At 41.1% G+C, this 25060-nt stretch overlaps 2 protein-coding genes across 3 annotated transcripts; one reads left to right on the forward strand and one right to left on the reverse strand.

The window, feature by feature from the left end:
- Positions 1–81: 81 nt before the first annotated feature.
- moxd1l (monooxygenase, DBH-like 1, like) lies at positions 82–6070 on the reverse strand. The gene is made up of 13 exons (XM_037086284.1): positions 5801–6070; positions 5515–5661; positions 4389–4541; positions 4114–4197; positions 3693–3848; positions 3470–3572; positions 2460–2632; positions 2274–2365; positions 2066–2162; positions 1910–1969; positions 1637–1758; positions 1390–1489; positions 82–847 (listed from the first exon to the last, which is right to left on the reverse strand). Exons 1-13 carry the CDS (start codon positions 6068–6070, stop codon positions 698–700), a joined length of 1707 nt encoding a protein of 568 aa, XP_036942179.1. The 3' UTR covers positions 82–697.
- Positions 6071–7910: 1840 nt separating this feature from the next.
- On the forward strand, positions 7911–24580 carry snx9b (sorting nexin 9b). 2 transcript variants are annotated; one of them, XM_037086282.1, is made up of 19 exons: positions 7911–8205; positions 10701–10787; positions 12138–12212; positions 13216–13347; positions 14474–14551; positions 15995–16157; positions 18973–19111; positions 19210–19294; positions 19600–19725; positions 19990–20107; positions 20196–20326; positions 20514–20617; positions 20775–20878; positions 21036–21113; positions 21324–21400; positions 21878–21967; positions 22800–22914; positions 23013–23104; positions 23222–24580. In XM_037086282.1, exons 1-19 carry the CDS (start codon positions 8194–8196, stop codon positions 23267–23269), a joined length of 1854 nt encoding a protein of 617 aa, XP_036942177.1. In that variant the 5' UTR covers positions 7911–8193; the 3' UTR covers positions 23270–24580. The 2 variants fall into 2 exon arrangements, with proteins under 2 accessions (XP_036942177.1, XP_036942178.1); XM_037086283.1 differs by lacking the exon at positions 14474–14551 and having other exon boundaries at positions 7914–8205.
- The last annotated feature ends 480 nt before the right edge of the window (positions 24581–25060 follow it).

Here is a 25060-nt window from a genome sequence, read left to right on the forward strand (position 1 = left end):
GAAACTACAGGTCACTACCACTTGCATCTACTCTTTTGTATTGTAATAACACACGCATTTATGTTATTTGGGTTGTATAAATATATTTTTATTGGATGATTATTAACTGATTAGATCTTTTTTCATATATAAATCATACAAATATATAAAAATCTGCAATTAGGCTCACAGCACACATAATAAACACAACACGTACATAAACAGAGAAAAGTGCAAGTGTTTTTGTGCCATAAATTGTTATACATGTGCATAGACGAAAAAAGAAACATATGTTTATATAGGCCTATTGCACAGGTGAATGATAAAATTACTGATGGCTGAATTCCATGTAGCTACTTTAAGGTTAAGGTATGGTGCTACGGGTACACATTTTTGTCATAAATGGTCAAAATAAACTAAATTGACTATCTGACTAGTCTCCAGACACACATGGCTAAGGACACTAATCTAACAACTAGTCTAAATATGATAATCATTCTAATAGTTACTGAGTAATATGACACCCACTCTGTGATTGAAAATTAACAGCAAAGAGAAAAAAAATGCTATGGATAGTGAAAACAAAAACATAGGAATTAGTCTCCACCCTGTCCTGGAAAGCTGAATATACCCAGTTGGATACAATAGAGATTTTATTCAACTGCGTCTCCCTGTATCAAAATTGCATTGATATGGATATGTTGCTCATACAACCACGTCACATCATTGCAATCCAGAGGAGCAAAAGTATTACTCCTGCTGGGTTCACAATCCAGGAGGTGACGAGTCTGCTTGATGCGTTGCAAGTGACAGTCGGCGTCTTCATCATCTCCCTGATCATACCACCTGGGTAAGATTTGAAGGTGCGCTATGAAAACAAAAAGAACCAAAATCAGAATCAAAATTAATTTGGTAGTCCCACGAACAGGGAAATTTGTGCATCACAGCAGCCAAAGGACAGTTCAATTTAACAATAAACAATAATAATAGATAAAAATATTAATATAATAAAAAGGTAAGAAATTGAAATAGACTTGTATATACATAATATGTACAAAAAGAAACAGTGTAACTATAAACAGGGTGGGCAGTGTATTGTTATTGATAAATAATAAATATGGGTTTGCAAATGACCCAGTGCAAACTTAAATGAGAAATGGGTTATGTATAGAGTTACTACTGCACAAAAGGTGGCATTATATAGAAATTCCCCATGTTATGATACTGCAGAAGACAAGCATCAAATATTTTAAAAAGCCTGCTTTGTGGTCAGTGACTTGAACTTAAATGCCCCATACTATATGACAAATGAAAACTTTGACTCTGTGAGCTGTAAAACTGTATGTATCATGAAAATGTTATATAAATAGGGAATTAAAAAAAACAACAATCAAACCGACTGTTACTTACACCTTCATCGGCGATAAGCTGCAACTGTGGTACAGTCTTTAACAAACGCTCATACTCAGCGATCTCATCCTGGTCTGGAGTTGTGGTCCCCTCAAAGATCCTGTCAGAAAATTTGATTATCGACAGAATTAATTATTAGTAAGATTATCAACTTAAAAAGAGCATATTGAGATACACCTGTATGAAGAAAAATATAGTTAATGATATATAACGATGACATTCTGTGAGGGAGTGCGTCTGGTCTTACTGGTTGCTTGTGTTCATCGATGGATGCGTTGTATCCGGGCGGCTCTGACATGTGGTGACGCTGATCGCAGGGTAGTAATAAAGGAAGGCCAGGCACATCTCATCATTAGTTCCTAACCCCATCTGAAGGAGGAACACGTGAAACATGGCAGACAGTAAAGACCCATTCAATTAAAATATTGAAATATTCTATTGACCAGTTGCTCTCAAGGAGTTCAGTATTAAAGTTGTACTGTATTATTTTGTACAGGAAACAACATTAGATTTTACCCACCGTAGTGACTCCAGTGCGACTGGCAGTGCTGTAGGTGCACTCCACTGCGATCTCATCACCCTGCAATGGGAGACATGTCATGTGGCACCAGAGAGCACTCTCAACATTTTCATTTTTTGGGCACGACATATGAGTATGGAGGAAACGGGGACTTACCTGCTTAATGGTCTTGATGACTCCCAAATTGGTAATTTGTTGTAAGTCAAAGTTATAGTTTTCCTCCAAGCCCATGAAGTCGACCTGCGTTCCGTTGCTGCAGAGATCGAGATGTAGAAGAACAGTTTGGCCATACAAATGTATGTTATTTTAATTCTTTATCTTATATCGACTGACATAAAGCAAATCCCCAATCTCTCCTTCTTACCTAGAGTAGTGGCCAACTCTGACTTTCCTGCCAGCCAAGTGAGTGTGCATGAGCACAGAAAACACTTTAAGATCAGGCATAGGATTCAGAAACTACGGGTAGAAAGTAAAGAATCTCAGGGACGTGACCATAAGCAATAAAAATGCGTTATCTCTAAACTTGTGGGTAATAACCTCTGTTACATACCTCAGAAAACAAAGAGGTATTGCACACACCGTATGACCGGAACTGAGTGGCCTTTGGAGGGATTTTATAATTAATATCTATCCCCGGCACCACACCTGTCATCAAGACGCCGGCATCATACTGCCGGAGTTGGTCTGTATAGTACAGTCTCAGTCCGGAGCTGTCTGTCCTGCCTAAACAGAAGGAAACAAACGTTTAAAAAGGATTCATAAAATGTACAGAATGAAGTCAAGTATGTGTCAGTATGAGGGTGTGTGTGTGTGTGTGTGTGTGTGTGTGTGTGTGTGTGTTGTCATCCAGACAGCATCGAAGGCAAAAGTTTTTCATTGTATTAAGCACTGGTGGCATTTTTTAAGTGACATTCCATCGATCTTAAACATAGAGTCAATTCAGTGATCATGGGCATTGTACAACTCCTCAGCCTAAGAAATCAGGTTCATAATCTCTTCCTTGAGCCTTCAGTGAGCTCTGATTAATCTGACAAATAATGACAAATTATTTGGCTTGGGCTTGGCAAATGTACATTTATGAGTGAAATTCTTTTTGGTGCACTCAAGCCCTGGGAATTCGGTGGGGAGGAAGGGTTCAAAGAAGAAATACTATTATTTATTTTCCTTTCCTTCAGTGTTTTATATTCTTGTGCATGTTAAAGGTCTTGAAAGTTAAAAAGCAACAAGTCCACAACAAGGGAAGCTCCCCGAAAAGCCTCATCAGTAGTCAGACCTTTCACTCAGCTAGTTTGGCACATAAGAATTAGTTTAGCACAGCTGCTCAGTTGTTGTTAGCGTTGCTGGCTCAGGTGTGTTTGAGCTGAACAATCAGAGTAGACTGGGTACTCAGGAGGGGAGGCCTTATAGAGATAAAGCGTTTCAGACAGAGGGGGAATACAGACAGTACAAGACAACTGATGCATTTTTTCAGCATTAAAGCATGTTAACCTGTTCAAGCATTACCCCAAAATGAAATTATGATTTGACAATATGTCTCCATTTATGATCTACAGCATTTACCTGATACATTGTTTGGATTATTGTAGTGGATTTCCAGCCTATAGAATGTATCACGGTCCTCACCTCCGACAGGGATACCCACATTTTCTGGAAGATCCATCACCTAAGGTTTCAGGGGATAAACTGCGGCATCAGCATACACAAGCACAAAACTGACATGGAATATAAAAAGACACCGAAATGAATCAAAGGATTCAGAAGTGGACACTTGAGTGTCCCTCACCCCTCCTCCGACTCCCCATGTAGCCACCACCCCGATGCAGTAGTCCCCCAGGTTATGCTGGTAGCACTGGCTGTTGTACGGTTGCGTCACAAAGGAAGGGCAGCGGTACAGCAGCATGTGGTGAACCATGTCAACGTTTTCTATGACCGGTTCAACCTGGAGTCAAGTAAGACAGTAAAGAACAATGAACGGAAGTAAAAAAATAAATATGCTCGTTGTTCTTAATGTTCAGTTTGTAGCTGTGGGTCTAGTTTTGTGTTAAATAAATGACCCTTACCTGTACAGAGTTAGTGCTTTTCACTGAAAACTGCTTTTGTCAGACCAATCAACTTCAAATCTGACAGTGGTACCTTGTGTAAACATTTTACGTAAGGAATGTTGAATTGTTAATTTTGAAGAGTGATGATGGTGGGACGATTACCACAATTATATGCTGTTTCGTAGTTAGCCATGGAAAATTCATGATCTTGCAGTGGTAGTAGGTGTGAGTGGGAGGGACAGTGACCTGTAGAGGAAAAAAAAAAGAACAAAAAAAACAAAATACAATTTCTGTCTGTCAACTATAGTACACATGGCAGGATTGTTTTGCTGTCCTGTGAGATAATCCATTGAATTAGATAAGCGAGTAAGAAAGTAAAAGAATCTTCACATTTTCCACGATTCATTGTTATCAGAACTGTTCTGAATGACTCTTACATTTTCCACTGTGACATCGAGAAAGTTGGTGTTGGTTAAGGTCGTCCTGGCCATGTAGTTCAGCAGGTTGACTTCCTTGGTGCCTCTTCGGGCCCTGTGGTACCCGATCACATCTGTTGTTCCGTAGGCATAGATCAGCTTAATGGGTTGAGCCTAAAAAAGAGACGGCAACAAATATATATAATATTTATTAAAATATATTTTGTCAACATAAGGTCCAAGCATGAAAAGGCTTTTATTTGTGGAAAAGGGATGGCGTGCTCTTGTGTTCCTAAAACTAAAGAATCCAGTCTTTATTGACCTTATAATAAAGTCATTTTATACACTGACTTTGCAGGTTACTGTTTATAACCCCAAATATCACATATGCACCTGGGTTTTATTACCAGAAACATATAACATTTCAGGTGTTGAATGGAAAGCAAAATCTAGCCAGCCTTGTTTCTATTGTTATCATTGTCTTCCTATCTGAGAACAACACCAAGCTGAATGCAAAGGTAAAGGAACATTCAGGTGAACCTGACAAAAGACTTCCTATTACGAAGTTTGGATGAACAAAAGCAGGAAACTTAAGCTCCATATAGAGAATTAGACGAGATACTGAGGTCAATAGTACAAAAGACTATAACATTACAAATAATGAGTCACAACAGTGGAGAAATAGTGAAAAGCCAATTAAAGCTCCATGGTGTCAAACAACAAACAAAGTTTGAGTGAGGTTAAACGATTTGACGAAGGATGTTGGTCTATTGTTACCATGGAAACAGCAGCCTCCTCCTTCTTACGTAGTGATTAATTTTGTGACTGTCTCTGAAGGTTTATAGTGACGAAATCTCCATTTCATAATTAATTTAATGAGATTTAGCCATGAAACTTAACAGTATGAAATTGAAGACTCTTAAAACAAAAGGACAAAATCCTTGAATACAAAGAATATTTTTGTATCAGTGGTAATGCCTGCTGCGTCTTTTCTTTTAACTTATTTTCCCTTAAAATGAAGTTGATATTTTGCATATCGCTGCAGGCGCTCATCAGCAGCAACATTTCTGATTCTGAGTCATAGATTCATCGATATTTTCAAAACTGCTGTAATGGTGAGTTTGGAGATAATGTTTGAATGTCTCACAGTGATTTGGAAGTCTTGCTGATCACACGACATGATGGCCCTCTGAAAGCTCATGCTGGTTTGACCGTCACTTTCGTTCATAGAGAGGAGAGTGTAGCTCTGCTCCGTGTCCTCCAGAGGCATGGCATTCCCTGTGGCATAATAATCCTAAAGGGCAAAAAAAAGACCAAAAGAGAATGAGAATGTGTTATGTGTGCTGATGAACATGGACAGAATGAGCATAAGACATTTGTCTTTCATGGAGGAAACATAACACAAGCTTCGCATGCCATTGTTAATTTCTTACCTTGAAGTAGCTTCCACTGGATCCGAGTCCCCCCATGACGATATCTGCCCCGTGCATGTCTCCATTCGGACTGAAGCCGAAGCCGATCCAGCCTGTCGTGTTAACCACAAATGTGAATGTAATGGTCCCTTGCACGTCGTCGAAACCCCACTTCAGGCAGACCAAATGGTCCTGGTCCAGGTATTCCATGAAGGGCAAGCTGGGGTCCAATGCCCCAACTCCTTCATTCCTGACCAGGCACAGGTAGAGGAAAAGAAGCAGAGAGCGCATGATGTCTCTTGGAGGTTAGAGATCTCCACACTGAGCTCACTGCCTGCGGGTTTGCCAAAGACCCTCCCACTTTCCACTGGCACACCTGTGTTGCTAGATGGACTCAGGTGATACAGGCAAAAAGTGCTCAGTCATGTAGCATCGGCCTGTTTCCAGCAGCAAGTGTTGTACATCTCTTGAGCCTCAATCGCCTTCTGATATTTGTATTAAATCCCACTTACAAAATACGAGGATTTCGAGTTTATTTTCTGCAAGATCGCTGTCTTTGCTGTCACATAAAATACACAATTACAAATTCCCTCCTGTCCCTCTCGACTACCTGTGGTCAGCTGAGCGGACTACTTACAGCAAACTGTGTCTCTTCTCACTCACTCACTCCCTCGTTGATTCCAACCTGTTCCACCGGTTTCTTGTGAGACCACCGCAAGCGTTTGATATATGAGGAAGTGACGAGGAGCCTAGTGGGAATGAAAGGTGTGAGTCTTACTATGGCTGGGGTCAAGGTGTTCAATACTGACTCTGACCACGATGAAATGAATACAGCTCACTCTTTCTCCCTCTTTGTAATCTAAGGATTTGCTGCTTTCTTTCTTTCTTTGTCATTTATAACAGTAAATGAAGAGTCTTTGAGTTCTGGACAGGTTCTGGTTGTACAGAAGAAGCAGTTTCAAAGACATAACATTGTTCTCCGTTTTGTGCCTCAAGATGATGCTGCGAGATATCTCACAAATTGCCTCCATTGATGGCACTCAAAAAGGTTGCATTGTGGGTAATATAGGCACCAGGTTTTGAAAAGCATGGCATAAAAAAGGTGATATCTCTGGTTCCTCTGTCAATTCTGATTCCAACGACTACATTACCCACAACTTTTCTAGATTACATGCAGCTTCCCCTAGAGCCACAAAAAACTTTATACTACTTTTTTCACATATACAGTATTACTCCACAAGACCCGTAGACACACTTTAATGTGTATAATATGTAGATCTGTCCTTAAGAAAAAGCTACCATTCAGTATCTATGATGTGTGCAAATAAACATTAGTTTAGTATATTATGTAGCAGGCCTACATATTCTTTAAAGATCAAGCCTTTAGTAGTTTTGTTGTCAAATATGTGAGTTGGACAGAATAAAGAGACATTATCATCAGACTGACACGTCATATGTTTTGTCCTTGTGTTTTGATTTGATGGATAAACCTGCACAGCAGTCTTTACATGTATACACCTGTCTCTGACTCACAGAGACGTCAGGGACATAATACTGTACCTTCGTAGTACTGCAGTAGCACATAGAGCCCAGCAGGGGCCGACTTCAGCCTGACAAACAGGCCCTGGGTCACTCCCTTCAGCAGTGGAGCCAGCTGTTAACAACGCTGTCAGCAAACACACGACTGTAGCTGCCAGGAGACTGGAATAATAACTCGCACACCGGAAGTTTCACCATTGTTTGGCCTCAGAATTTAAAATATTATAATGAAGTGGGATCCTCTCAGTGTAGCTGGAAAACACCCTATAACCATTAAAAAAAATAGATGATTGTGATTAGATTTGTTTTTTTCAATTGTTATTCTTATAGACAACCTTTTGATTGCTGCTGATTACTTTCAGAATAATAATTATCAAGTGTTTTTTTTTAAAGTTTCTCAAGCTATTTTATTTATTTATTTTTGCCCATTACTAGTGTTACATTTGACTTGTAAAGGGTCTACATCTGCCTTCACGTTGTTTGATTTGCTCTGGTCTCGTCTTGGAGGGGCCCCGTATCGGACCGAGGCCACCTTTCCGGTTTCTTTCCGCGGTGCAGGTCACTCCCTCCCTCCGCGCTGTCAGCAGCTCTGCGCGGTTCAAAACTTGCAGCAGTCGCACCGAAGCCGCTCTGTTCTCCAGCGCCTCTCTCTTCCTGCCTGTCTTTTTAGTTTTTAAAGTGGACAAACTGATATTTTTACTCATGTGTTAAAGTGTGCGGCTCTACACCGGGAGGAAGTTACCGTGTTTTTCTTCGCTCCGTTTTTTTTTTCTTTTATAGTTGGTAAAGCAGCGGGGGGAAATGTCCAGCTGAGGATTTGGAAATCCTGAAAACCACAGGGCCTGTTTTTGTAATGATTGATCAATGCTTCGACAATGGCGGTAAAGGTAAGTCACACAACTCTCTCTACGCCGTGTTAACGTCGAGCCTGGGTGTTTAACTTCCTCGAGTTCTCACCTGACAGCTGCTGTTTTCATGAATTATGCTGCTTGTGGACTTGTTACAGTTTCTCGCATTTGCTTTTCACAGTGAACACTTCACTCGATAAGCGACACATTAAAGAGTCGGGGACATTTTACAAACTCTGCTTTGGACGCTTCTGCTGGAGGCTAACAATACGTTCGTGTTGCGGTGAATGTGACACGAGCGTTTACTTTGCTCCTGTACATGGAAAATGTGTCTCATTAAGAAAGTGTCTTGTGACATTTTACTACCTTTCCAGTGCGGGTCATCACCGCCGCCGAGGAATGCTGGGAAATGTAGTCTTTGGCGCGTGTGCATTCAGTACAGTGTGTGTGTGTGAGTGAGGGTGATTTACAGTGTGTACTCTCCATTTATACAGTTAGTTTTAGTGTTAGCAGTACAATAATGAGAGTTACTGGCAGCCTATGAGTATTACTATTATAATGAAAGGAAATAAGTGAGTTTTCAACTACCACCTTCATGTTTTAGTCTTGACAGTGCTTGTAATACCAATTTTTTTAGGGCCTGATCAATTTATCTGATGGTCGATATTATTAACCAGTATTGGTCTATAACAGATATATCAGCATTGGTGCACGGCTACATTTAGTTGATTTATTTGAGACCTACGTAACAGTAAAAATGGTGCTGCACCTGCAAAATGCTAATTTACAAGACATATCTAGATCAGGTTTTTTGTTGTCTGAGATTTATGTTGCCCAGGTACGATTAATCGTCTTTTAATTAAAGACTATAGTGTAGAGAGAGATGCTCCAGATAATATGTGATTTTTAGAATTCTCAGTAAAGTTTCCTGTTTTAGTGCAGTGGTGTAATTAAGACCACACTGTCTGCTGTTAAACTATAAAAAAGTGTTTGGTAACAACGTTTGAAGCATCACTGTGGAAAAAATGTGTGAGTTTATACCCCCTAATAATGGTATCTGTCATCGGACCCAAAAATCAGGTGTCATTTACCATTTTTTACCAGTTTATCTCTATCATGGTTCTTCCAAAAAAGAAAATAGAAACCAAAAACCGTAAAAATACAGTCAAATATTATTTACTCAAATAGGTGTGTGCGTGTAGTGGAGGTTTTAAGTTTCTGGGTCACAGTTTAGCGTATGGAGGCAAACATGTCTTCCAAACTAGTTGCAATGTTACAAAATCATGCTTGTTGGTACATGGGATTGAGGTGTGCACGGAGAGCACCCCGCTGCAACCCTCCAGCGGACGAATGTGAGAACGATTTTCTCGTGTCAAGCTGTCACAGGTAGAAACAACATTAGTGAGGCAAAGTCCCGCCCCTTCCGGTGTGCCTAGTCAAGTCAATGGCAAGAGCCCATGGGTGACACATAGGATGGTTGCCCATTTAAAAGGTAGTGAATTACCATTTAGTTTTGTGTAACGCTGCTCAGTTGACTAATTTGTCTCAGTCAGTGTACGTCACCAACACCAACATGGCCATCAGCCTGGCACAGAAAAAGTATTCACCGCCATATATTTTCTTTCTGAAGTAAAGTCCCACAGTGCTCCAACTGAAGAGGTCTGACTTCACCTCTCTGTGAGTAAAAGATTTTGTGATGGAGGGGGATTTTAAATGTAAAAAAACATCTCAGCATATCAGACCATGCTGTTCAGCTACAAAGGGCTGGATCATCATTGGCCTAAGCAGACATTAAAACGGAAGCAAAGTGTTTTCACTCCATAAAAAATAATAACCAAGCCGGCAGAGCGGAGGCTGTGTCCTGAAACATTCATGAGTTCCTGTTTAGAAACATCAGCAGGCTTCCTCGACTCCTGGGAGGTGGCAGGCAAACACTAAAATAGATCTCTGTTCAGGGAAGTGCAAATAGTCTTGCATTCCACCTCCACAGGTTAATGAACAAGTTGGGTGGATAGTCAAGCCCTTTGACTCTTGTTTTGGATAACGAGTGGCATTCCATGTGACATCAGACAGTCAAATTTAGGAAAATCAGCCATGAAGTGATCTGTGTGTGAAATATGACCCCAATTTTTAGAATTTTCACTTTGTTACCTCTCACTCATGCATTTATTTGTGTGTGTGTGTGTGTGTGTGTGCGCGCCTCTGGGGCCAAGCGGGAAGGCCGATTAGTAGATGTGGGTCAGAATAACTGCAGGCTCCTGTATTAAACTGACCCAGGCAATGTCTTGGTTTTGGGCTTTGTTTTTGGTTGACACTGATGCCTTGTAAGTCAGCAAAATACACCCAAGGGAACTAGTCCAGCCTGTTTCCCTGCACCCTGATTTCATCCCACAACAGTACAGATATTGATAGTGCTATTGGATGTGTTGCTGCATGCACTTGAGCATACATGTGGAACTATATGTTCGTGTGCGGGCTTCATAACGAGTGTTTTTTTTTTTTTTTTGTTTTTTTTTCCCCCTGATCATGTACAGGCACAAGTGTTATATGACTTCATTGCTGAGCCTGGAAACAACGAGTTGTCAGTGAAAGAAGGCGAGACGGTCACCATCACCAATCAGGTAAATTTGTACCAGAACTCCTCCTCCTCTGCCTTCCTTTTATTAGAGCTTCACTTGAGGAATATTATTATTATTTATTAATCTACAGATTAGTTTCTGGTATAATTGATTAATTGTGAAGTCTATAAAGTGCCATTTTTATAAATTTTAATTTACCATCATAAATGACGAGCAAAAACTAGTTTTTAAAAAGCTGGAACCAGCAAATTTTTTAGTTTTCTTGCTGGGGTAAAAAAAAAAAAAGATTGTAAATCTGTTTATTCAATTTGTGGTCTTATCGGTGCTCTGATCTCCTATCTCCCCTCTTGCAGAGTGCAGGCGGTAGATGCAGGATACCACTACTTACTGCCTCATTTCTTTCGTTTTGGTTTGCATCAAGTTTGTACTTGGATTGTTTGCATAATCTGGTCAATAATTAGTCTGGTAGAAACCAGACTGACATTGTGGAAGAAGAAAAAAGAAATGTATTTATAACTTTCTTTTTCAGAAATTGAATTTTCTGCCTTAATTCGTAGTATTACTTAACTATGTTAGCTTTGTGTGTTTTTGCCTCAAGTGGAAATGCCTCTGTTGAAGTCCGTTAAATGTGATAATTGTGATCTCAGGTTTTCTGTGAACCACAATTGTCACAAACATGTAAGGAGGAAGGAAGGACGAAAGGGAAAGAGGAGAGGGAGTAAACATGATGTCATTACTGCTGGGCGCCAGCAGTTCAAAGGTCACTCACTGTGTGCTGACCCACATAGTTTTCTAATCAAAGTCGGTGTTAAGCCAATCAGGACCCACTGTATAAGTAAAACAGAATCTTTATTCTTCACTAAACAAACTGACTGTGGAGGAATTTGTCCTGGGAGCTTTCAGTGTGTTTACAGATACTTGGGTAACCTGGTTGATGTCAGCCTTTCGCTCTGACCTGAGTCCTTAACTGACAAGTCATTGAGAAAGCTGTTTTCTTTTAATTGTGGTGACAAATGAAAACAAATATGGTTACAGTAACACAAGCTGCTACATATTTTTCAGTGCTGTTTAGACTTTTATTGTTCTTCAAGGGGACAGAAGTAGGTAGAAAATGAACACACACCATGTGGGAGGATATGGGACATCACAACAGCTTACCACCAAAATGTCTCTTGGATGAAAATCCCCCTCAAATTTAGGCAGCTGCATCATTCAAAAATATTGCAGAAACGAATTGAGAAGTCTGAATATCGACCAGCTAGGTATCTGCAATGCACTTAAACACATTCTCAGACATGGTTATAGTGTGTCTTTCTTGTCCATGTTATGCAGACAGTTACTGTCTGAAGCGATATGTGCTTACATGTTGTTTTGGGTCTCGGTCTGTTTCAGAATATTGGCGGCGGCTGGATCGAAGCACAGAACTCCAGAGGGGAGGTTGGACTGGTTCCAGAAGACTACATCGAGGTAAGATCCACAGTCACTGACTTTATGCTGGTGATTACATCTCATATCCCGCCAAGTATTTGAAGTTTAACTCCAGAAAATGAAGCCGCAAAAACCATCTGCTATCATGCTCTGAGGTCACGATGCACAGCGTGTACTGTCTATATCAAAGTGAGACAAATATTTAACATTTCACCCTCTCAGTGGCTCAATCTTCTATTGCTGTCATTATTTCCAAGGGTATGTTTCTGCAGTGGCTGCAGACTGTGGTGCTCCGAATGTCTCTTGCCTCAAACTAGAATCACAACAGGATGTGCCTCCTTCAGGGTTTTGCTGATTAGGGTGTTTGTATGCGTGTGTGTTCAGTGTGATCCAGCAAAACCAGCAGCTCTGACTTCATCGTGAGGATGTGATTCACTCTGAAGACATTCTGGGAGAAACGCAGAGAGTTGGATTAAAAGTAAAGTCTGTGAAGTCTGTTCAACAGTTTAGCCTCATTCTAAACAGCATCCAACAATGTAGCATCTGTGTGCAACAGGAAGGTTGATGTTCTCCATCTGCCTTACTTAGCAAACAAGCTCGTGTAGATGTGTGTGTTTGTCTGACCTTAAGTTACCTTCCCAGCTGCCCCCAGACTGTTTTGATTCTGTTTGCAAATCATAAAGTCTCCACTGATGACAATTGCACTCATAGCTTATGTAATTTCTCATGAAAAACACCAGGACACGGCCTGTTTTTCATGCAGCCACTTTCTATTTCAGTGCCGCCCACTGGTGAAAAATAAGATCTGCAAAAGCAAGCCAGCAGAAATAAATGTGGCATCTTCATACTAGGAGATGTGCAAATGTGTGTGCCATCACACAGGGAAAGTTACAAACCCACTTTGAAAAGCCAGGGAATACCAAGGAAACACGATCACATTACAGCATCTTTAAATGTCATTAAATCACACTGGAATATCTGGAGGTGTTCTCCTAACGGAACGCTTCTCCATCTCTCTCTGTCTTTTATCTTTTTATTTTAGTTTGGTCAGCAGTTTCCATCGTTCCCAGCAGCTGGAGGCCCAGCACATACTCCAAGTGTAGGAAATGTTGCATCTGCGGACCTGTCCATCTTTGATGCCTATGCGCCCCAATCAGCACCTGCACAAAGCCAGGTAATGCACTCACCTAATGAAGGTCAGCTGCACAATCGTCCTGAAGGATTACGTTGTAGCCTCTTTCATGACTGCAGCTGCAGCGCTCTTCCTCAGATGGGGGAAATAAGGTCCAGGTTAAAGAATATACTGAATTTACTATTTAGTGGTCCCATATTATAAAAAGTGAGATTTTCATGTTTCTTTAGATTATAAAGCAGACTTAGCTGCTATGTAAATGCTGTGAAAGTAGCAAAACAGTCCACAGAGAAATGCACAAAGCCCGTATTCAGAAACTGTGTGACCAAAGAACCATCAGGACATGAGGTTGTGAGGTCACCGCCCTCGGCCACACTCCAGCCTAGTTACGAACACAATGGCAGGGCTGAGGCGGAAAGAAAGTGGGTGGTGTCTGCTCAGTCCTGTGAGAGCTGACCAGTCAGAGCTCACTGGGCTTTTTGAAAATGAAAATGAGCATAATATGGGATCTTTAGTTGCACAGGTATCAAATAAAATGCCTTATTATTGCCTATTTACTGACCTTTAGTCAGAGTATTCAAATAATATACAGCCATAACTTCTTTGTATTCCACTGCCCAGACCATTCTTGGGGAAGTAAGTATGAATACCTACAATAGTGCCCTGCACAGAGCACCTGCCGTGTTCCCATTCCCCCCCTCACAATGTGCTTGTTTTGGGCTGATTTTTTTTAAACAGAGCCAAAAAGCAGAAGTGAGTGATCACAGAGTTTAGTGACGTTCACACAGGGTGTGCATACCTACAGATGCAGAAGTGAGAGCAGCTGCTGTGGGAGATATTCACAGTGGTCATTTCATTTATAACTGTCGGAGGTTTTAGCTTGAGTAAGTATGAACCAAGAGGAAATAAGAGCAGCAAAATCTTTTGTCGTTGGCATGCAGGAAGTTGTGTGAATATGAGTGTACTGCAGGATCAGTTGAAATTTTGGCACAGTAAGTGTTTGAGTCGAGGCAGGAAATTAGTCAGCCAGCTTTCTCCGTATCTCTTTTCAAACACTCATTTACACACACAAGCACAGCTACATCCAGCATTGATTTAACCCATCCCCTGCTGTGTAAACCCTCACTGCTGGCGCTTTGTGATGATGTCACCTTCTTTTCCCCTCAAGGTGGATGCTGGGGGCTTAAGTCCCCAGCCGGACACCCCCGACACCCCAGTTACCCCCTACCTTTCGTCCCCTGATGAGGTAACCGCCACCTGAGGGTGGATGAGGCCGGTGGCATGAAACCAGGCCCTCCACCCTCAACCCATGCTCCGTCCCAAGCCCGCTCCTATTTTGATTGGTCTGCCACGGCAAAATCCCCCTCCCACTCTTACTGCCTGCAGACAGCATGAGCTCACCTTCTCTGTTCACCTCACACTGTTATACACAAACACACACACGCCAATCGATTCCCGCACCCTTTATCACGATTGTGAATCAGCACCAAAGTGAAACTTTAAAAACTTAAAGATCAGAGTGAATGATCTGTGTATCTCAACTTATAAATGACTAATCACACTGACGAATCATCAGAACAAAACTGAAACACTGACTCCAGGAGGTGATCATAATTTCATTAAAATCTTCAGATGTTTTATTTTTTTATTTCAGTCACTGTTGTGTAAGATGTTGCTTGTATATTAGCAATGAAAGAGCTGGAAATTTTGTTTTACGTCACTGCACTGCTATGTTCATTGTGTCAATTAGGGATGCATGATATTTATCAGCCTGATAATGGGAAACTTATATTGTTATATAGAAATCAGATAATGAAATTATAGTCCCTGAATAGAGATGATAGAAGGGGAGAAGGAAGAAGAAAAAGAAGAAGACGAAGCAGCACAACTGTTGCCCTGGGTAGCACCAAGCAGTGTAGACTAGAGAACCAAACATGTCAACATGGTGTGGATGGTTACATGATTTACAGTTTCTGGGGAAGACAGATTCAGATTTAGATACACAGATTATTAATCATTAATTTTTTCTCATTGAATCTTACCCTTGTGAGAGTAAACAGCAGGTTGTGAACTTCTTTTTAAAATACAAAAATGGGAAATAAACGGTATCGGCATAAATCACAAATGATATCACGCATCCCTCGTCTCAGTGTCATTGCAGCAAGTCTTTGTGATGCAACCAGTTCATTTACTGTACTTTTCTGTATGTCTGTGTGCATTATGTGGTGTATTAAGTGACCATTCACTAGTTCAAGTTAGCATTAAGCTAACAGCAGCCTACAAAAGACACACATCCACTGTATTGCATGGTCGTCTAAACAGTATGTCTGCTTTGCAAGCATGGCATGCAGTTGCAAGTGCTGTAAATAAAATGGTCTGTCTGAGCTTTAGGATGATAATGTTTGTTTGTAAGCATGTGCTTTCCTTTAGATACTCAGTTTTGTGTTATTTGGATAACAGCGGTTACTGCATGTGTAAAGCAGCCTTTACAAACCACACTGTCACGGTCGAATTGGCTCATCTTAACTCCACAGATTCCCTGTTCAAGGCCAGGACCGCATCGTGTGTTTGAAGGAGCATGTTGTTTTAAGACTCCTGTCAGCGTCTCATTAAACAGACTCTCCTCTCCCTCGCCGCCCTTTCTCTGCCTCTTTCATCCCTCACATTTTCTTTCTCTTGTCTCCTCCAGGCAAGTAACGGTAATGATCCATGGTCGGTGTGGAACGCGGACCCCTCGGGGGGCTCCAACAACAACTGGGCGTCCAACCCAGAGGGCACCCAGACTGGGAAGACTGCTGCTGACCCCTGGAGTGCCGCATCCCAGGGCCATCCGCAGGCTTATCAGGGCCCAGGTAAGGAAAAGCTTTGATTGTCTGATGATTACAAAGTATGTGCCGGAACAATAAAGTTGCTGCCTATGATCTGGTGCTATGAATAAACTGAAAGTTTCTTTCTTGTGATTGTTCTCGGCTGCGATTCAAAACCTCTGAGCCATTCATACCAGGAAATGAAGACAATGCTGTATGTGTGTACTTACAAAGAGCTTCTGCTTTCAAGTTGTTATGTATGTTTGCTGTTAAATATTTAATAAGATTATTTAAGTCTATTTGATTCGCAGATTTCTGATGTTACAGAATGCAGAGATTATACAGAGACTCTACACCGTGATGTCTTAATATGATTGCGAGCATGCAATGGTCAGACACTGTTTTTAGCTCCCGGTGTCATTATGTTGAGCTGAACTGTTTGCAGGTGGTTTACTTTTCATGCTAAACTATAATTTAATAACTGAACTATAATTGTGAGGACTTGATAGAGTATGTGGCTGCTGTGGACGGGGCCGTGCTGGGAAGCAAAGAATGAGCCAGCATAATACATGAAATGATTGACACAGTTGGATCATGTGGCTTGTAAATGGCGTTGTGCCTTCACAACGGCCCAGACTGGTTTCAGAACAGTTTTCTGTTTGGATGCTTGTTTTGGATTCTTGTGATATAAGTTGCTGCATCCCACAGTCTGTTTTCAGTTGAGCTTTTTCACCACAATCCAGTTCTCAAGACATGTGTGAAGAGAAAGATTATCTGCGACTATGAGCCGTGCCTTGGTCTCAAGAAAGACGATGACTTTAGTTTATAAGCATTTAAAAATGTGCTTAATGTCTAATGAGGGACTTTTAAGTCCCAGATGTGGCTCTCTTCAGTCTGTGTCTGGCCACTCCCTCCACACAGATGCTCCAGCATGTGGACCGGACAATCAAGTCATGACTCTTGGTTTTTTTTTTTCCCAGACTGTGGAAAAGTTCGCCTCACGCATGACTCAGACAGACAAATTATTACTTGACCTGTTTTTGAAATTCTCCAGTTGTTATTGTAGAAAGAGAACTGGGGGAATAAATGACAAGGAGAGGAGTTAACAGACTTTTCCCTACTTTCTCTCTTGCCAAAGACATCTACCCGTATCCCTACCTTATCGATTACACAGGTATCCTGTGCATCGCTTGATTTTTTTTTTTTTGTGTGTGTGTGTGGACTGACAATAAGTGCTTATGAAGAGACGTTCCAGCACTTAAGTTTCAGGAAATGATTTGCATTCTTCAAAGCATGTGTGTGAGGCATTGAGTTTGTAGCTCGGTATTAACACTAAAAAGATTGATTGTTTGCATTTTACATGCAATATTGATGTGAAAACGTCAATCTGTGAGACTTTTGTTGTGGTCATAAGTGTTTAATGATGAGTTTCCTATTGAGCTTGAGTTCTCTCTCACAGCATGTCTGCTCTTGAAGAGACAGGGAGCAGTAACTAAAGACAGGATGAAGCTGAGAAAATTGGATTCGGAATTTTTAGTCTTCACTACAAAATAGATACATATAAGATTTAAGGCCCCTTTTAGAGAGATTCTTTTAAACTCTACCTTTTACACAAAGTAACTTTTTTGTTTCTCCGTCATGGTTGCATTTAGCTTCTACATCATTTTGCATGGAATAACAAACTGAATGTTGGATCATCAAAATCTATTTAGTTCAGTTACAGGAAAAGTATAATTTAACTCTAACAAAGAACAGCTGTGGCTGTCTCACCAGCTACCTTTGCAAACTTTACCTGCTGTTTTCTCTGAAATCTAAAATGTCCAAAAATCTGAATGTCTTATTTTACTTTTGACCAAATACTACATGTTGGTGTTGCATTTTTGGTTAGTGGGCCAGTTCAAATGCAGATTGATGCATGATTTCCTAACTTGCTGGTGTGACTATGTATGTGTATGTTTATATTTGTTTGTCTGTGTGTGTGTGCGTGCGTGTGTGTGTTATTGCTTGAGGCCTGGCACCAGTGTCTTAATCACACTCTCACTGATGTTGCCTCACAGCCTATGGACTGTATCAGTTGGCTTTCAGGCCTCATTTTGAGATTGCACAGCTGTTGGGGAAAATCAAGACAGGCAAAACATTAATTATTTCAGGTAGCATTTAGGAATGAGATTTTCTTTTTTCTTTTTTTTTTTTTTAATCAGAACCAGCTTTGAATAGTTTGCTATTGAACTGTCTTAGCTTTACTTGCAGATGCAACAAATTATTGTGGCAGCACATCAATGTTGAACACATTTTAACTTGACATCAAGTTGATATTAACATTATTTTCAGCAAGAGGTTGCATGCTGTGTATATGCTTGCATGTTTGTTGCTGGTGCATGTCATTAAAATGCAGAAATTAAATGTTTCTTGTTAGTGCTGTTTTTCTATCAAGCTAGTTTAACTAGAGACATCTCTTTTAGTTTGATGTTTAGAGCTGCAGAGTAGGCCATAGCACAGTGTTTTCCTTCTTATGAAATAAGAAACCCTGAATTAAGAAACAGACATTTTGCAGTCACATTGAAATATTCCTCTGTTATTATCTACTTGAGATAATATGAGTCAAACTCAGGCTGCAGTGTGTAGTTGTCTCTTCCTAGAATACATCAATTATCAAAAGAATTAAGAATTAGTTTAATATACAGGGTTGATAAAAATCCTTTTTAATATCCCCCAGCAGCTGAATTGTCACACAGTTTGTTTCTACATTTTTTTTTATTTTTTTTTTTGCATATTCACACGTTGCACATTCGGCTGTTGAAGAACAGACCGTATTCTGTGATTTAAGAACACAACACTTTGTACATGTATCCACCCTCAGGAGCAGAGGACGATGAGTGGGACGATGAGTGGGATGACATGAAGTCGACTGGAGGTTACACCGAGTCAGAATCCGGAGAAAGTGGAGCAATGCAGAGAGGAGGGGCTCATGCATCTTCAATGAAAATATCCCTCAACAAGTAAGAAATCGCAAAGTCCTCTGACTGTGGATTAGTTAAAGCGAGCGATCAGGACCATCACTTTCTAATGTTTTTTTCTCCCTCTTTTCTTTGAGCAGGTTTCCAGGGTTCTCTAAGTCAGGTCCAGAGCTCTACCTCCTATGCAAGCAGCTCGCTAAAGGCAAAGAGAAGCTACCAATCTATGTAGGTCATCTCTAAATATGCAAGCAGATCGTTATGTCAGTGGTCCTGGTGCAGTGATTTACCCCACCTGACCGAACTAAATACAGTATAACACAGGAAAGTAAAAATCCATCATCAGCACATTTACTGGTAGATGCAGAGTTAATTGCTTGTCAGATTATTGCAGGAGCAGATGTGAAACTTTCCATAGTATTTTTGAGTACAGCTTGAGGAGAGTTCCTATTTTTTGGAATTATTAGCTACATTTGCACAATACAGTACAGTGCTGAGTATCAGGTTTCTAAACTTCTTGTTTTTCTGCTCAGATGGGAGAAGTTGGACCAGTCTGGTCTTACCCAGAAAGTCAGCTAGACTGCGTGGTGGCCGATCCCAAGAAAGGCTCGAAGATGTACGGCCTCAAGAGCTACATCGAGTACCAAATCGTCCCCAGTGTAAGTGTCCGGGAGCGCTGTCAGTATTTTTAACTCGGGATTGAACAAGTTTAGAACAACTTTAAGTACACATAAAACTATATCCTATATTAAGTTTTGCTTATTATACTATATATGTAGTAAATAAATGAACTAATGGTGGGATTGTGTCACTATGTTCTTCATGTGTCTGTTCTCTATAATAATAGTGTATGATATGAATCAAATATGGTTAATATTAAGTTAATATGATTGATTCTATAATTTCGCCTTATCCGTTTGCAGACCACAAACCGACCGGTCAATCACAGATACAAGCACTTTGACTGGCTGTACGAGAGGCTGCTGGACAAGTTCGGCTCAGCCATCCCCATCCCCTCTCTACCAGACAAGCAGGTGACAGGTGAGCATCTGACTTTGTGACAGTTAAACACACACTGATGGCGAGATGAAATTAAAGTCCTCTCTTTATATCTTTTTGTCTATTCCAGGGCGATTTGAGGAAGAATTTATTAAAATGCGTATGGAGCGGTTGCAGGGCTGGATGACCAGGATGTGCAGGCACCCGATTGTTTCTTGCAGCGAAGTATTCCAGACTTTCCTCACCTACAAGGATGAGAAGGTGCGCTGTTCTTCCTCCGCTTCGTCTCCCTTCAGATTGATCACAGAATGACGTTTGCTTTTAAGATTGCACAACCCCCGATTCCCCCAGAAGTTGTGTCTATGTGTCACATAACCAAAGCTGCAAATAGTTCAGATGACTTGTAATTACTTAATAGTTGCTTAATTAAAGTGATACATTGATACAGGACTGGAAGATGGGGAAGAGAAAAGCAGAGAAGGACGAGACGGTGGGAGTGATGATCTTCTCCACGATAGAGCCTGAAGGGCCGGACCTGGATCCTGTCGAAGTGTGAGTTAAATCAAACTTTATGCAAACATTTACAAAGGACACACATCCAATTGGTAAACACCAGGTGCTGGGCAGAATTACTACAGACAGAAAAAACATGTCTCAAATAGCATCAGTGGTGTTTGACTGTAGATTAACCCGCCTGTGGTTTTGACAGGGAACAGAAGTGTGAGCAGTTCAGCAGGTTTACCAAATCCATGGACGACGGCGTGAAGGAGATCCTCACTGTCGGCCACGAGCACTGGAAGAGATGCACGGGCCGTACGTACACACACGTTTTTACCACACACAGGCCACACCTTCACTTCGGGGTGTAATGACTGTTTATATCAAATAACGGTTCTTTATGTTTGCGTGTTTTGTCAACACAAGGAAAAAACTCATTCACACAGCGCGTCTCTTGTCTCTCCCTTCACAGCTTTGCCGAAAGAGTACCAGAGAATCGGCAAAGCCTTCCAAAACCTCTCCTCCGTCTTCACCAGCAGTGGATACCAAGGTGCGGCTACGGATACAAATATGTCATCAAATGTTATTTTGAATAACTGCAGAAGATCACTGTAATCAAAGCTTGTAGTCATCATAATGAAATTGGAGGCATTTCACTACGCAGACATTTATTATTTGGAAATCTGTTTCGAAACAACTTGATACACAGATACTAGTACTGTAACAGTGATGACATGATTGAATCCATTTCCTGCTGCAGGCGAGTCAACTCTGACTGATGCCATGACAGCAGCAGGCAAGACGTATGAGGAAATAGCTCAGCTGGTGGCAGAGCAGGTAGGTTACATGACTGTTGCAGCTCACTTAAATATCACAGAGGTGTTTGCTGCACTGCACTTCTGTTTCTTGTTTTCATCTGCTGTGACTTTTTATTTTAGAGAGTGGTTCATCAGCCACATCATGTGTTCACTCTATCAATAATCACAACATCTCACAGTGTCTGTGATCGTTTCCTGCTTGCAGCCAGTGTTTACATCCTCCGTGTGGTGTTTAGGTATTGTATTGTATATACAGCCAGGTGTAGTGCAGGTTAACAACACTGTTACAAACTCAAGTCTTCCATTTCTGTGTTCCAGTTTGGCAGTTGTGGTAAAATTAAGCTTTGAGAATTTACTCCTGTGACGTAATGTTTCCTTGTATTTTCATATCACTTTCAGATCACTGTGCTGTTTCCTGTTTTGGATTAACTGTAACTTTGTTCCATTTTTAGGTTAAATTAATCTCTCTTGTCTCATGTGTTTGCTCCCTATACAGCCCAGGAAAGACCTCCACTTCCTCATGGAGACCAACAATGAATATAAGGGTCTTCTGGGGTGCTTCCCGGACACCATCGGGGTCCATAAGGTACGACGGGAAATAGTTACGCAGTGGTTTACTAGAAAACACAGTTGATGGGATGTCTCATTTGAATGCTCAGAAGGGCAGTTTCTTCAGGAGTAAGTTGCACCAGATTGAAGTATGTGGCGTTAGTAATTGGGGAAAAGTTGCACCATACAAAGTAGGTCTTGCATAGAAATGAGTTGCTACCGTCACTTCCAGTAAGTTACTTCCAGATGTGACGCAAGCCAACATTTGATTGCTAATGTGTAACATCTTTAGACCCCTCACACCAAACTTCTGTAACACCCCACAACTCTAAAACACATATTTCTCTGTGCATGCATATATATATACATTTTTAAAAAGCCGTGACAATTTATATGTTGTTTGGCTCCTTGAACTGTGTTATTAGGATCTTATCTTACAGCTAATGGTGCCACAGTGACTTCCTGTTTGCATAGCTGATTGCTTTTGATCTGACAGTGCTCCATATTTGGCCTGTCACAGTAACCAGTGTTTTTCCGGTGATGTACTGTCCCAGAAATAGTTCAGATAAACAGTATTATTGTCATTTTCTGACTAATTTATGCCATAATAATGATGATATGATAGCATAATAATGCAAGTAAACCTGCTGAAAGAGCAGTGAACCTTTAATTCTTAATATTCACACGCTGAAATAAATACAATAAAACCCCACAACCAAAACAATAAATAGAATTCAAAAAGATAAGTAAATGCTTATGTTATGCTCAAGTCTTAAAGAGACAGGAGCTAAAACACAGTATTTTAGCAGATGAGTCAAATGTATTTGTGTCTTCATACGGTGTAACTGAGGACTCTTGTGTTGTTGCAGGCAGCCATAGACAAGGTGAAAGAGGGCGACAAGCTGGTTGCCACCAGTAAAATCACCCCTCAGGACAAAGTCACCATGGCTAAACGAGTTAGCATCATGTCTTACGCATTACAAGGTAACACTTGCACGCAACAGTCATGTCGGCAGTGGAGTTTACTGTAGCGTGATATCCGCCTCACACGGTTCCCTCCCCCCTCTGTCTCCCTCCCTCAGCTGAGATGAACCACTTCCATAGCAATCGTATCTATGACTACAACAGGGTCATGCAGTTGTACCTGGAGGAGCAAGTCAAGTTTTACGAGACGGTAAAGACATTTTTATCGGCCATCTCTCACAGTAAATTGGAGTCTGTACTTTTTTGTTGCCTCATTACCCCAGCCGTCACATGACCACCCTCTGCTTTTCTTCCTCGTCGCTGACAGATTGCTGAGAAGCTGAGGCAAGCACACAGTCAGTTCACTACGATGTGAAGGAAACAACAGCCTTCGGTCTCGCACTACTTCAAGACGAGAAAACCAGCTCGACATCCAAAATATTCTCGCTTACACTGCAGTCTTTTCCCTCCCTTTTAATTTAAATTTCACTTCTCTATCCCTAGCGTGCCCTTCACCTCATCTCTCCCTTCACTGCTCATGCCAACAGCTGATGAAAAGGCTTTGACACCTGTGTGTGAGTGTGTGTGTGTGTGTGTGTGTTTGTTTGTTTTTTTTAGGGCCAGCAATGATAGCAGAACAAAACGCACTATTTACACACACCCTTTCCTCTGTCCAAGGTCTGCAGCTTGAGACACAGGAAGTTAACGTCACAGACTCACAGATTGTGTGCATGAATTGCTAAATTGCATGAGTCAAAAAACTAGAAATACTGATTTTTAAAGTGACATTTGATTCATTTTTCCATGTTATGAATAGTTTTGGAAAGGGGTTTACACGTGTTGCAAACCTGCTGTCTGCTCACCGAAAACCAAAGCCATCCTCCCTGTCAATAGCCGGGGATTGATTTCTAACCAGAGCTTTACATTTGGTCTATTGAGATTATCAGTTAGAGCCCGAACATCTTTCACATCTCAGCATTTCTTTATGAATCCAATCATGAATTTTGGTAAGAGTTGGCAAAGGCAGAGTGTGTGTCCTCTGTACGTCCACTGCTGGCAGTCCCTCGCCCCCTTTTCATCCTGCACTTCCTCAAAAGCTAACAGGAAGCTCCACCCCCTTCCTGTCTCGCTCACGTGCCTTTTCCCCTTCGAGGGATGAAAAAGAAATGGTTGCCCAAGTCACCCCCTCCCCACCTGCGTACCATGACACGGCAGTTTACATTTGCAGGGAGAAAAGAAATAAGCAGGATAATAAATAGTCAAGTTGTGTTGGATTGTTTTTTTAAATCGTTGCTGAAGGAATACCTCCCTGCAGGCGGTGCCAAACACAAACACTTTCTCTCGGTTCTGCTGAAGAACATTTGTCCCTGCGGTGTTTTTATATGAAGGTGTAAGAATCTGTACTAATAAGAAGGGTTTGTGATGGAGTCACGGATTGTCACGTACGCAGTTTTGCTTTTTCACTGCCCAGTTTCCAATCAGCCTCTAATCTTTTTCTCACTCTTTGTTTTCTTATCACTTGATACATGAAAAAATATACATATATAAATATATATTCTATCTGACCTATCAGGTGCTTCTTGTCATTGAGATACTATTTTATGTATAGAAGTATTTGCAATACAGTGTAACTCAAAGAGAAGCAGAAATTATGTTTGATTTATTAAACAATGATTTGTACTCAGTGGGGCCGTTTTGTTTCTGTGTGTGTGTGTGTGTGTGTGTGTGTTTGAATGAAACCCTGTCTTGTTCCCTGCATGGCGTACAACACGCGATGCGTTCACAGTAAAGCCCTTATTCGCTTTAGCAGATTCTTGCATTAGAGACGGGCAGGAATGAGAATGAGTCGGCAGTCTGTGCGATGGGGTCAAAGAGTGTGTTTGTGGAGGAGGTGAAAGAGCCCTTTTACCCCACATTCGTCTCTGGCCCCCATCAGGTGCAGCTGGATGTTTTGGGCCACATGAAGCAGCCAGGCGCAGAGATCTGATACACCAGACACTGCTTTCATTCTTGTGTTTGTTAGTTAGTTTTGAGTGTGTGGTGTTCCAGTGCGGGTTGAGGCCGTCACTGGAGCCAAGTAGGACTCATTTTATAATTAAATACAAATCTTTTGCAATAAAATGCTTCCACAGTAAGCCTCTAAAACTCTTTGATTGTTTTATTAGCA

Source organism: Acanthopagrus latus, chromosome 22 (genome assembly GCF_904848185.1).
Source record: "Acanthopagrus latus isolate v.2019 chromosome 22, fAcaLat1.1, whole genome shotgun sequence".
In the NCBI taxonomy this organism is placed as follows: Eukaryota; Metazoa; Chordata; class Actinopteri; order Spariformes; family Sparidae; genus Acanthopagrus; species Acanthopagrus latus.